At 51.8% G+C, this 14,409-nt stretch overlaps 1 protein-coding gene across 1 annotated transcript in view; it reads left to right on the top strand.

The window, feature by feature from the left end:
• The window catches only part of CDH22 (cadherin 22), a 136,300-nt gene that overhangs the window by 47,143 nt on the left and 74,748 nt on the right, over window positions 1-14,409 (top strand). Inside the window, exon 2 of the mRNA XM_033186609.1 lies at window positions 11,003-11,674. Within this exon, the coding sequence (XP_033042500.1) occupies window positions 11,402-11,674 (273 nt within the window). The 5' untranslated portion in view covers window positions 11,003-11,401. The remainder of the gene's footprint in view (window positions 1-11,002; window positions 11,675-14,409) is intronic.

The raw sequence follows: 14,409 nt of genomic DNA, 5'->3' as shown, positions 1-14,409 counted from the left end.
TTATCTTAAAGGGGAAAGGGAGCAAGGAAGGTTTGGAACAGGAGAACCATCCAGACTGAGCTGGGCTTCATGAAGACGTGTACGGCAGCGTGTTCAGCATATAGCCTGGGGCAGGGGTCAAGACTAGGAGCCCAGGGTCAGCCTTTGCAGATGAGGTGACCGTGTATATGGAGTGCATAAGACCCCAGCTCTGACCATCCCCTCTCCCCTGACCTTCCACCTTTGCCTCCCTGGGTGATGTTCAGCTACCAAGCCCAGAAACTTTGGCATATCCTGCTCCCACTCCAACACCCCCCTGCCACACACACAAATACATTCAGAGATGCAAACACCCTCCGTCCCAACACTACACGTGCATCACTCACAGGCCTCAGAAATAGCCCTTGGGCTCAGCACACTAAGAGCAGATCCCCATTTAGTCTCTTGCTCCACACTTACTGAGCACCTAGTGTGTGTAGGGAGCTGTCCTTGGTGCCGGGATGTGGTGCATGTGCATGCCGCCCCTGCACACGTCAGTGATGCACATGCATGCTTGTGTTCAGCCACACACATGCTCATGTGAATTGCAGGCACGCTGAGGCAGTAACTGTTTGCCTCCTTCATTTGTGGCTCCATCGTGCCTTATACCTTGGGGTAGGAGGCATTGAGAGGTGAGCCGAGACAAAGTGGACCTTCCCAGCACCCCTCCATGCCTCAGTAGCTCCTGCATTACACCAGGAGCTATCCTGGCCCAAAAGGAGAGCACTGAGCTGGTAGAAATAATTTTCCCCCAGGGAGAAGACGGCAGCCAAGCACAGAGAGCTCTGGGCTCAGGATCCAGCAGGCACAGTGCCCTTGGGACTCAGTGGGGGCAGACAGGAGCCAGACTGTCAGGCATCGCTCCCACTGGCAGCCCTGGAAGCCAGGCAGGCGTAGAGAGAGGACACATACAAGCCAGGTGTGCTGCGAGGATTGAGTGAGTGAAGGAATGAACAGATGAATGAGCTGCCTCTTTCTGAACTACCCTTTCCCCCAGCCTGAGTCTGGTGCTGGAGCAGGAGGCAACTCCCACACCCTCTGCAACTCTTCACTCTTCTTGACTCAGGCTGCGCTATAGGCCTGATTAGCACAGTTGTTAAATAAATACATGAGTGAATAAATAAATGGCTGAGAGGATGAAGTTCTCTAAACTCTCCTTACCTGGCCAGGATACTTTGTGCATAATAGGGTCCAGTAGTATTTGTCCAGGGACCGGAAATAGTAATAACAACACTAGTCATTCTGACGACATTCACTAACATTTATTGCCAAACACCACAGATTCCTTCACATGCCTCATCTCGCTTACTCCTTACGTTGGCCCTGGGAGGTAAGTACTATTATCCCCATTTTTCAGATGAGAAAACTGAGACTCAGAGAAATGAAGCAAATTACCAAGGTCACACATAGAGTAAAATAATGGAACTGGAACTCAAGCTGTGGTCTGACTTTGGATCTCGTGGTCTTAGGTCCCCTGAATGTTAAGAGATTATCAGGAATTTGGGGGAGGAGGCAGGGGTGCCAAAGCCCCAGGCAGCACCACAAAATCTGTTCTACTTTGTTCTGTCTGGGGGTTGCTCTGTGCAGCCCCTCGTCTTGGTCTTGGCAGAGGGAGAGGACACAAATCCCATGACAAGTAGGATAAGAATACCTTCCCCTGTCCCAGGGGGAAAGACAGATGACAAGGGAGAGCCTGGAGCCACCAAGCTGGCAGTCATACAGCCTTGGCAGTGACGATGCCAGGGCACTGAGAAATAAAGAAAGGACATGCTGGCCATCCAGCCAGACTCCGGAAGTACAGGCAGCAGCAGTGATGCCCACAGCTGGCAACTCCCCAGTGACAGGGAAAGTCATATTACCCGACCAGCCTCTGAAGTCTGTCTGGAGCAAGCCTCTCCTGACTCCCTCCCAGGCCCCAGTTCTGTGCTTAGCTCTGCCAGATATGTGTGTGGGAATGGGGAAAGGGATGGAAGAGGAGTAGGAGTGGTCTTTGTCTTTCGGAAGTTTGCCATTGCGCTGACAGCAAACCCCAAAGGGAGACACAGCCAGACAGGCCTGAGGGAGTTCAGGGAAAAGAGAAAGAGAGTCTGGAGGAAGTGGAGGCTGGAAGTGGATTCAAGACCCCGGGTGGCTTAATTCAGTAGTTCAAAAACATCTTCAAGGACACAGATTGTTCTGTCTTTTCTTAGTAGGCCTCTTTGGCCTCTTGGTGTGGTTCCCTGCATCATCCAAAAGTGGCTGCTATTGCACCAGCCATCACCTATTTCCACATGCAGAAAACAAAAAGGTCCTCCTTAAGGCATCTCTTTTTTAAGAATAATAAAAATTTCCCAGAAGCCCACAGAAGATATACTTTTATATTTCACTGACCAGAATTGTGTCACATAATACTTACTAAATCAATTGCTGGTGGGGAGAGGGGTCTGGGTCCTGTTGGTTTAGACTAGTCACTATTAACAGAGGAGGGACTGAGCACATGGCTGAGTTGAGGGCGAATATTGAAATGAAATTGAAACAGGAAAGAAGGATGAGGGATGAATTGGCTGTTTGCAGCCAGCCATGTCTTTTGTATTTCCCATAACTCTTTTTTTCTCATTTCATTTTTGTTCTTTTTTCTTTTGATAACTTTGGTACCAATCATTACTCTTTTTATACACCATAAAAACCAGCCAGACTACACTATTCACTGTATCCCATTCATGTCCTAGGTTTCCTCTGCTCATGCTCGTTCTTCTGGTAATTTCCTATTTCATCTCCCTGTGTCCAAATCCTCTTCACCTTTCAAGGATCAGCTCCAATGCCCCCCTCGTCCAGGCAGCCCTCCATGGTTACCCAAGGAGATAGGAGCTCTTCCTCTGAGCCTTCACATCTGTGCATGAGTTTTCTATACTTTCCATTTTCCTGGTTTTATTTTTTGTTGTGGGATTTTTTGTTTGGGTTTAAAAAAATATTGGTCTCTCCTGCTCATCTTCGAGCACGTGCATTTAATTTGCAGAGCACTTACACGTGGTGTGGCACATAGTAGGTCTTCACTAGATTTTAGTTCACTGATAAATGAGCAACTGCCGGGAATTTCTCTCATTAGAATCTGGTAACTTGGCCACAAACCTGTTAAGGCTCATTTGTGAAACTTGCCAAGGGCCTAGCACAGAATCTGGTACCCTATAGTTCAATAAGTGTTCATTGAATGGATAAATGAGAAAATGGTACACGTGAGGTGCACTGTAAATGCTGAATGGCTGTTGCCACCCTCTAGATGGTGAGCTCTTTGGGAGAATTATGTCTCTAGGTTTCCATCATCCCAAGAGTACCTAACGGTCTGTCTGTCTCACTAGGGAATGTTCTGTAAGAGTTTGTGGAATGAATGAATTAAGGAATGAATGTCTCTACCATAGGCTGTGACTGCCTTGAGAGCAGGGATCACGTCTGGCCTATTTCCAGGGCTGAGAAGAGTCAAGTACACGTAGTGTGGCTGTAATGTGTATAGAAATGCTTCATCACTATTGGTAAATAGACGCTGTCCCAAACCCCCTGAAGACCACCTCACCCTGTCATTCTAGCCCCTACCACAGGGATCTCCTGGACCTCCCCTCTCCTTGGCCCCTGGGACTCTGCAGTCAGGGTGGTTGATGTCTATGCTGCCTCAAGTTGTTAATATTTCTCGCATCGTCCTCTGTGTGTCCCCCAGAGTGACAGGACCCAGAGCACAGCAGGTACTCGGTGACTGCCAGAGACTGGAGCTGTGGGACTCTCCCCGAGGCTGTTGGGGAGCTGGGAGAGAGGGAGCACACCCAGTGTTGGGGCTGCTCTCCTCTTCCCATACCCGCTAGAGGAACCCAGCCCAAGGCAGGAGCAGCAAGGATCTGCCAAGTCACGGGAGCCTGGGCAAGGACAGAGACTCACCTGTCTGGCTGGGCCCTGTGGCAGGATAGACGGGAAGAGTACAGGAGGGGATGCAGTGAGAAGGGGGCTCTTCTGGCCCTCCCCACACAGCTGAAGCTGCCCTGGTTGCATTATGTGTATGCTGATTTGTGTCCTGAGCCTCTGTCTTGAGCCATCTCTATTGGGATGAGGTTGGGGGGCGGGGGCAGGCAAATGAACCTTCACAAATCCCAAGAGGGGCCGTCGCCCACCCACACATGTCCCCACCTTCCCTTCTCCCGGTTCTCTTGAACCTGTTCCAGTCAAGCGTGTGCACCCACCACTCCACCAAATTGCTGCCAGCAAGGTCACTAATGACCTCTGCCCCACTAACTCCAATGGTTAAGTCAAAGTCCACATCTGACCTGTCAGTAGGATCACATGATTTATCATCCAAACTGGGGGACATTGTTAACAGTTATGCCATGGAGCTGTCCCAGGCACAGTTGGACAGATGCTCACCCTGCAATGGCAGCATTCGGCACAGTTCACCACTCCCTCCCTATAGCACTTTCTTCTGTTGGCTCCCAGGATGTCTCCCTTTTCCTCCCCTTCTCTCTGTCAGTCTCTTGCTGTTTCCTCCTCATCTCCTGGATCACTATAGCTGTGGTCCCCCAGCATTTAGTCCCCAGATCTCTTCTCCATCAACAGTCACTCCCTGGTGCTCTCACCCAGTCTCAACTTTACATGCCACTCAAATTCCCAAACTGCTACCTGCAGCAGGACCTCACCCTGAACTCCTGGCCATAGGCACAGAAGCCTGCTCTGCATCTCTGCTTTATGTCTAACAGAGATTTGGGGTGTAACCTGTCCAAAAACTGATTGTAACACATCAAGGTCAGTTCCTGACCACCTCCCAAATCTGCTCTTCCTGCCATCTTCAACTCTGAATGAAAGGAAACACCATCATTGCCTCTGCCCAGGCTGAGGGCATGGTCACACTCAGTTGCTGTCTTCCCATGAACCCCATTTCTGACCCGTCAACATATTCTGTGGCCCAGCATCTCCACTGCTCCCCCTTGATCAAAGCCCCCAACTAGTCCTCTGCCGGATTATTGAAATATTCCCATAGGCCCCTCCCAACCCCAGCACCTGCATATCTTAACGCAATAGCCAGCCAGCGTGATTTGTTTTTTCTTGAGACAAGGCCTCACTGTCACCCAGCCTGGCGTGATCATGTCTCACAGCAGCCTTGACTTCCCCAGGCTCAGGTGATCCTTCCGCCTCAGACTCTTGAGTAGCTGGGACTACAGGCACATGCCAGCACACCCAGCTAATTTTTCTTTTTTTTTTTTTTTTTTTTTTTTTTAGAGACAGGGTTGTGCCATGTTGCCCAGGCTGGTCTCGAACTTCTGGGCTCAAATGATCCAGCTGCCTCAGCCTCCCAAAGTGCTAGGATTATAGGTATGAGCCACCATGCCTGGACTTTTTTTTTTTTCTTTTTTCTTTTAGAGACAGGGTCTCACTCTGTCGCCCAGGCTGGAGTGTTAGTGGTATGATCACAGCTCACGGCAGCCTTGAATTCCTGGGCTCAAGCAATATTTCTGCCTCAGTCTCCCAAGTAGCTGGGACTATAGGCACATGCCACCATTCCTGGCTAATATTTTTAATAGTTTTTTGTAGAGACAGGATCTTGATATGTTGCCCAGGCTGCTCTTGAACCCCTGGCCCCAAGGAATCTTCCTGCCTCAGCCTCCCAAAGTGCTGAGATTACAGGCATGAACCACTGCACCCAGCCCAGAATGATCTTTTAAAACGTAAGTCAGATCATGTCACTCCTCTGCTCAAACCCTCTTAGGGGTCTCATCTCACTCACAGTAAAAACCCAAGAGAGCCTGTAGGCTCTGACTACACCTCCACCCTCTCTGACCTCGTCAGCTGCTGCTTCCCCTGCACTCACTCCACTTCAGCAACACGGGACCCCCTCATGTTCCTCCTTCTCACTAGACACGTGTTACTGACCTCAGGGTCTTTGCACTTGCTTTTGCCTCAGCTTGAAACCCTCTTCTCCCAGTTTTGTGCACAACCCCTCTGCCCCTCACTTCAGATCTCTGTTTAAATCTCATCTTAATGACAAGGCCTTCCCTGGCTAGCCTGCATAAATGATCATTTGTAATAATGATGATAGATGGATAAACAGCAAATCCCACCATCCCCAGAACTTCCTGCCCTTTACTCTGCTTTGCTTTCTCCACTGCACTTGCCATTGTCTGACACGTTATTTGTTTATTGTCCGTGTCCCCACCTGGCAAGGACTGTACCTGTTTCTTTTTGCTGTGCCTAGAACAACACAGAGTGGAAACTCATAAATATTTGTGAAATGAAGGAATATACATCAAATCCTCATGCACACTCAGTCACATAAGTGACTGCAGACACATGTTCGCATGCACATAGAAGCCATAGGCATATATGTAGACCCTTGGGCAGACGGACAGATTATAGGAGGTGAGGCTGAAGTGTGGACAGGGCAGAGCCAGAATTAATTGAGCCAGGCCTGGGCTCAGTTTTTAATTTCATTTGGGATTACACAGCTCTGTGCAGTAGGCTGAGACCTGAGGACCAGGGAAGGCCATCAACATGCCCCAGGTCTCATGGGAGGGGTTCCCAGGAGAGCTGAATGCGGCTGCAGGACTCCACAGCTGCCTCCCTGGACCGATTTTGAATGCCAGGACAGGATCCTGTAGTCACCATCCATTCAGGAAAAGCAACTGGAGCAAGAAAAGGAGGAAGGGAGGAAGGGAGGGAGGAGGCCGACATGTCTGTGGCAGCCCTAGCAGGGCTGTGCAGAGCAGTGAAGAGTTGGCAGGCTGCCAGGGCACCTAGCCAAGATGCCTGAGGGAGGACCTGTAGGCTGAGGTATGAAGGGCCAGGAGCGGGAGGGAGAGGTGAGGATGGGAGGGCCAGGGCTCCACCCTCAAACAATAGTGCAGACTGTGCCCTCACGAGTGGGGGCAGCCTTGCCCTGCCAGTTGTGACTCTGACACTGGGTTTCAGTCACCTAGAGGTGCATTTTTTCCCATTCCCCAGAGATGCCTTATGCCTGGGGAGTCCAAGTGCCAGGTTTGAGGCACCGCTTTGTCACGAAGTAGGCTTGATAGAGTCCTCCTGGACTCTACTTTCCCCCTCTCTAAAGTGGGGATCTTGGCCAGGCACGGTGGCTCACACCTGTAATCCCAGCACTTTGGGAGGCCGAGGTGGGTGGATCACCTGAGGTCAGGAGTTCAAGAACAGCCTGTGAAACCCCATCTCTACTAAAAATTTAAAAATTAGCCAGGTGTGGTGGCATGTACCCTGTAATCTCAGCTACTTGGGAGGCTGAGGCAGGAGAATTGCTTGAGCCAGGGAGGCAGAGGTTGCAGTGAGCCGAAATCACGCCACTGCACTCCAGCCTGGGTGACAGAAAGAAATTCTGTCTCAAAAATAAATAAATAGGCCGGGCGCGGTGGCTCAAGCCTGTAATCCCAGCACTTTGGGAGGCCGAGACGGGCGGATCACGAGGTCAGGAGATCGAGACCATCCTGGCTAACACGGTGAAACCCCATCTCTACTAAAAAATACAAAAAACTAGCCGGGCGAGGTGGCGGGCGCCTGTAGTCCCAGCTACTCGGGAGGCTGAGGCAGGAGAATGGCGTAAACCCGGGAGGCGGGGCTTGCAGTGAGCTGAGATCCGGCCACTGCACTCCAGCCTGGGCGACAGAGCGAGACTCCGTCTCAAAAATAAATAAATAAATAAATAAATAAATAAAATTTTTAAAATATATAAAGTGGGGATCTGACTCCAGGCCTTTGCCTTGGACAGCCCTTCTACCAAGAGTGCCTTCTCCTCCCCAACACCCCAAATTCCACATGTCCAGATGCGTCCTGCACTTTAGCTGCAAATGCCATCTCAGCTCGTTCCACCCTCTGGACCTTTGCACAGGCTGTTCCCTCTGTGTGGAACTATTTTGTGCACAGCTCCTTCTCATCCTTCCAGACTTGGCCCAATGCCACCTCCTCTGAGAGGCCCTCCTTCCCTGATATCGTATCTTTAACAACGCACTCACTCCATTCCTCTCCACTTCCTCCTTCTTTACTTTTCTTCTCAATGTTTACCACTCCCTGAAATTATACTGTAGATTAATTCCTCTATTATCTGTGTCCCCCACCAGAAGGTCAGTTCACGAAGGCCAGGACTGCTTTTTTTTTTTTTTTTGAGATGGAGTTTCACTTTGTTGCCCAAGCTGGAGGGCAGTGGCGCAGTCTCGGCTCACTACAACCTCCACCTCCCAGCTTCAAGCAATTTCCCTGTCTGAGCCTCCCGAGTAGCTGGGATTACAGATGCCCACCACCATGCCTGGCTAATTTTTGTATTTTTAGTAGAGATGGGGTTTCACCACGCTGACCTGGCTGGTCTCAAACTCCTGACCTAAAGTGATCCACCCGCCTCGGCCTCCCAACATGCTGGAATTACAGGCTCAAGCCACCACTCTCGGCCAGTACTTCATTTTTTTATTGCTATGTCCCCAGTGCCCAGTACATGGACTGGCATTAGAGAAGTGCTGGTAAATATATGTGGAAAGAGCGAAGGAATAACCAGAAGAAATGCATCTCTTTGCTGATAGATCGCTGAATAACTGATTGCATCTTGCTGTCTTAAACAGAAAACGATTGTTAACTTATGTTCAATAAATGAATGAGTGAAAAGATAAAACACTGTTCTGTCTCCCTGCTTGTAGCAGACCCTCATGTTTGGTGACTGAATGAATCTCTGAGCCTCCCATCCTTGTAAAAGATGTTAGAAACAAAGAAATAAAGGAAAGGAGGGAAGGAGAGCAACAGCTGGGTGCCTGCAAACACTGGCAGATCTCCCCTTGACATGCCGCTCCATCGACCTCCACAGCCCTCTCTAGAAGTGGCAGCAGCCTCCCTCCAAATTCTCTCTCCCTTCAGCCTCTCCCCTCCTCTGCATCCCTACAGGGCTGTGATGGGCCCTGGAGCTGCTTGTTGGAGTTGGGGGAAGAGTTCCCATGGTGCACCCAGGGAAGCCTTACGCTCCAGGAAATGAAGACTTCGGAGCGGCACCTCCTTCTCACCCACAACTCCAGCCTCATTACGACCAGCCCAGGTCATAATGCGGGGAATCAAAGCCAGATCCCTGGAGGCGGCAGCACAGAGCAGCGCTTGCAGAGCAGAGCTGTCAGGGTTGGGGAGCCTCGTGCCCAGGTCCATAGAAGTCATTCTACACCCAGGCAGGGTATGTTCACAGCAGGATCATGGGTCCTCCTGACCCCATGAGTTCAGGCTGTGCCTATACGGAAAGAGGGAACAGCATGTTCCAGACCCCTCCCTCCATTCCTACCTATGGAGTGTGGACATTTTCCCACTGTCATAGCCCAGAACTACAGTTTAACCCCCTCACTATCACCCTCACTTTCCAGCAATGACTCCCCACCCTGAAACTCCTTCCATAAAGATTTTCTGGCGCAGATTCTAGAAAAAAAGCACTGGGGAATTAGGCATCTGCAAAAGAGGCATAAAACAACTTTCAGAGTTGTGATTCCCATGAGTTAAAGGGATGGGCATTGCCCACTGTGATGCTGGGTTAAAGAAGATGGTCTGCATTTCTTCCTCACTAGAGTTAGGCCACTTCCTTTGTTCTATGGAAGATCTGGCTAGGGCCAGGTCAGCCCCTCGACCCTGACCCCGCTACACACCATCTGCCCAAACACACACCCCTGTTCACAATCTAACTCCCCAAACTGGCCAGACCACTCAGCCATCATGCACGCTCCTCTGCCTGAAATGCCCACCCTTTTCTTCCCATCTGCTCAGATGCCACCTCCTCCAAGAAGTAGCCCTGATTGTCTCCCACCTACCTTCCCTTTCCAAACACCCGAGCTCAGTCCCTTCCCTGAGCCCCACAGGTCTCAGGTTGTCCACACACAGACACTTTTATAGCCCTGATCACATGCCACCTGGCATTTAGGTTGTTATAAGAAGGGTTTCACCTTCCACCCCACTAAACTGTGAGCTTATTTACCTGGCCCCTGGCAACCGGCCTAACCTGGCACGAAGTTGAAGCTTGGTGGAACTGAGCTGTGGCACTGAGCTGAACTGGACTCAGGGGAAGGACAAGTGGGGATTGAGCCCCTCACCTCCATGCACTCCTCTCTGTGCCTGAGATTCCTCCATTAAGCAGCATCGCTGTCCCCTGTAAACACCCACATCAAGCCATTATTCATCATTATGGCTTGAGTAGGCGTTAGTCCCTCAGATCCTTTCCCGCTGAAAGCAGGATCTGATGGAGAGAGGGGAGGAGAGATGGATGGATCTGGGGACGGCAGGCTGGCCCAGGAGTGGGGAGGAAAGGTGTCTCTCGGACTGTGGGAAAGAAATGTTTTCTGGGGGAATGTGGAGGCACCAGAGGCAACCTCAGAGGGGCTGTGACCCTGCCTGGAGTCACTGGGGGTGTCTCCAAGCCAGGCCCTCTGGGACTCATGTGCTCTATCCCTAGAAGCTGGTGCGGGGGTAGGAGCACATCAGAGGGCCTTCCCTTGGTGCTTGTTTCAGATGGAATGACCTGTCTGCTGCGACGGATAGGAAGGCAGGCGTATTGGGTAGTGGGCTGGGTGCTGGACTTCTGTGCACCGAGGAGGCCTGGGTCTTGGGGGCTCTTGAAGATGTCTTCTAGAAGCACCTGGGGTGGGGGATTCTGGGGGCTAAGTAGGGCTGGAGACATTGTCAGCCAGGTCAGGGGCGCCACCTACTAGGGTCTCTGCTTGTGTGGGCATGAAGGCTGAGCTGGGAAGGGGCTGTGAGAAAGGCGCAGGAGGTTGGGAGAGCAGGGGCGTGTGATGCCAGGTGAAAGGAGAGGCTGCGGTGTGCGGGAGAGGGCGCCTACTAGACTATGGGCTCCAAGAAGAGGGGACCACTGTGAGTCGCTATGGTGCCTGTCCCACCCTGCACAGTACCAGGCATACAGAAGGTGTTTAGTTAGTACCTACAAGAGGAAAGATAGACTCAACTTGCCCACCCCCGCTACACAGAAGCCCCATCTGATGATTTCTTGTTTCTCTTGCAGGCTCCTGATGGAAGGGGAAGGCCCCTAATCCTGGCGGGATCCGCCTGCCTCAACCCGCATCCTCTCTGCGCAGGAACCATGGCGCTTCCCCGACTCTGGAGCTGTCCAGGCGCTGTCTGGTGATCCGCACGCGACGCGGCGAGGGGGGCGCGGGCGGGGACCCCGGGGGCTGTCCATGCCCCGGATGCGGCCGCGCCCCCTCCCCCTCCAGCCGGGCACCCCCGAGGCTGGGCGGCGTTCAGGGCCGCGGGCCTGTCCGGGTGCCCCGTCGGGGTCGACATCCCGGCGGCCGCGCTGAGGCCACCATGTGACACGGCGCCGCATCGTTGTGCGACCGAGCAGCGGCGCCCTGGTGCCTCCCGTCCATGCTCCTGGGCCCCGGCCCCGCGCAGGCCAAGCATGAGGCCGAGGCCCGAAGGTAGGGGGCTCCGGGCGGGAGCCGCGTTGTCCCCCACGCTACTGCTGCTGCTGCTGCTGCTGCTGCTGCTGCTGCTGCCCCCGACGCCGACGCTGCTGGGGCGCCTGTGGGCAGCGGGCACGCCCGCGCCGTCCACGCCTGGAGCTCAGCAGGACGGCGCGCTGGGAGCCGGCCGCGTCAAACGCGGCTGGGTGTGGAACCAGTTCTTCGTGGTGGAGGAGTACACGGGCACGGAGCCCCTGTACGTGGGCAAGGTAAAGTGGGGCCCCACTCCAACTCCAGATCCCAGGACCCTGAGGACACCCACTGGTAGATACAAGAAACCCTAGTTCACCTTTCCTTTTAAATCCACGTTTCATGTGCCTCCTTCTGCTCCCTGGCCAAAGACTGATAAGGGAGTCCACAGCCCCACTCCCACTCTGCCCCATGGCCTCCTCTCCTCCCTCTCATTTTAGAGAGAGCCCAGCAGGCAATCCCATCCCATCCTGTAGCTAGATGCTTGCGGGATTTAGGAACGAGTTTGCAAATCTGGTCCTCTCACACACATACTCTAGCCACTCTGCTTAAAATTCTTCAGCAGCTCCCGATGCACTTGGGGTCTAGCCCAAATCCTATCTGTTGACTACAAAGATCTGGCTCCTCCTCCAGCCTCATCTCCTGCCACACTCTCTGAGTTTCAGCCTCACTGCCCTTCTGTTGCGCTTCTGAAAGTCAGTCAATGCCCCATGCACACTCCTGCCACTGCCTCTCTGCCTAAGTTGTTTCTCCCGCTGAACTGCTCTTTCCTGCTCCTTCCAATGATGACCTGACACTCACACTACAGCTCCAATGCCACTTTCTCAGAGAAACCCTTCCTGCCCACACCAGACTAGGACAGATCTGCTGTCACATCCCCATTGAGGTCCCAGCATCTTTCCTTCATAACACTTTAATTATGCATGTGTTTATTTGATCGTGCAATTAATGTGTCTTTCCTATTAGACCATGTTTGTTTTGCTGGCCATGAAATCCCCAGTGCCTAGCACAGACATTGCTTGCAAATGGTTCATTAAGTGAATAAGTGAATGAATGAATGAAACTACTTTCTCAAACTCTCTGAGTAAATGCTAGTAAATCTGGCTGAAGATCTGTGCCACAAGAGTATAAGGAGCTGAGAAGGACTTTTATTCATCCATTCAATTCCTGAGCCCCTTGTGGGGCCCGGGTGTGATGCTGGGGAGAAAAGGCGAGTGAGATCCAGCCTCTGCCAGTTTGGGGATCCCCAGAGTGGCAGAGGCACCCTGGTGCATAAAAAGCTTCACGAGTCAGCACTGGGCACTGAGTAGGCAATCATTAAATAGTATATTTTGTCTGGCTTCATGGAGGAGAAAACACCTGAACTGGGTTTTGACGTAGGTGTAGGAGTTCATCAGGCTGGTGGGAAAGGACGTAACCTATGCAAAGACTTGGAGGCCTGAAAATAGCTGGTTTGCCCAGAGCCTTGTCAGCAGTTGAGGTGTTGAAGTGGAGGGTGATTGTAGGGCATGAAAGTGGGGTGGTGCCCCGGGATAGTATCTGGCTTTTGTTAAGGCCAATTAGCTTTCCAGGAAGTCTTGGTCAGCAATGTGGGTGGGTAAAGACAACTCCAGAGCTTCCTGTGTGCTTAAATGAGTCTGAGAACTAGGAGGCAGTTCTGAGGCTCAGAGATCAGGATCCTTGACAAGGAGAGAAGGAAAGTCTAGATGTAAACCTTTGGGTTAGCCTTGCAGGAAGCTCATATTTTCTCTGGTCTAGACACAGTAATCCCTGGCCCAAAGCTACTTTCCCTTCCATACATGTGGCTGAATGAATGAATGAATGATTCCCACGAATTAAGCTGAGCAAGGATTTGACAGACAGAGCTCAGATAGGTTCAAGGCCTTGCTCAAGATCATCCAGCAACCTAGTGGCAGAGCTTAGGACTCCTGACTCCCAGTCAGGTATGGGAGATGGTGGCGCTGGTAGAATGGGGTGAGGGCTGGGGATGGAGTGACCAAGGCTGCTATATGATAGGTAGTAGCCAAAGGTGAAATCGCTAAGAATGAAGGCTTTGGAGGCAGATAAACCTGAGTTTGAGGCCTGGTTCTGCCAACCCCTTCACTGTGTGACCTTGAACAAGTTCTTTTGCCGCCCCAACACTCGGTCTCTTCATCTGTAAAAATAGGGGCTCAGAGAGCCGGCTTCCTAAGGTTGTTGAAGATTAAAGAAGAAAACAGAGCACATAAAGTGTTCAGCCTGCGGCTTGTTTGTTGTTGCTGTTTTTTATTATTCCCATATAAAGTACTTAACCCTTAAACTGCAAGGTAGAAATCATCATTCCCTTTGGTAGGTAAAGAAACTGAAGTAACAGAGGGCAAAGTCATAGTCATGGGTGAGTGGCATGGCCAAGATTTGAATCTGTGTGAGTCAAAGTGTTTGTTGCTGGTGGTGGTGGCGGTGGTTTTGTTTTTGTTTTTTGAGACAGAAACTTGCTCTGTTGCCTAGGCTGGAGTGCAGTGACACGATCTCAGTTCACAGCAACCTCCACGGCCGGGTTCAAGCGATTCTCCTGCCTCAGCTTCCCAAGTAGCTGGGATTATACCATGCCCAGCTAATGTTTGTATTTTTAGTAGAGATGAGGCTTCACCATGTTGGCCAGTCTGGCCTTGAACTCCTGACCTCAAGTGACCCACCTGCCTCGGCCTCACAAAGTGCTGGGAGTACAGGCGTGAGCCACCAAGCCTGGCTCCCTGAGTTGAAGCTTTTAAGCCCGCAACAGAGAAAGAGAAGAGGCCAATCCCAGCCTGATTTTCCAGACCCCTCTGAGACTCCCAGACCTGGGAAAAGGCCTTTGGTCCAGGAAAACCTCGGAGACACAAGAAAGGACTGATGCATCTGCCTAAATGTAAGAGGAAGTGGTCATCTCAGGCACTTCAGCCCCGCTGTCCGCCCAGCAGCTAGGGCTCTGCAAAAGCCTCCCCAGCCACCCACA

The sequence above is a fragment of the Trachypithecus francoisi genome, unplaced genomic scaffold (assembly GCF_009764315.1).
Source record: "Trachypithecus francoisi isolate TF-2019V2 unplaced genomic scaffold, Tfra_2.0 Lachesis_group21, whole genome shotgun sequence".
NCBI lineage: Eukaryota > Metazoa > Chordata > Mammalia > Primates > Cercopithecidae > Trachypithecus > Trachypithecus francoisi.
This window is presented reverse-complemented; position numbering and strand designations above follow the sequence as displayed.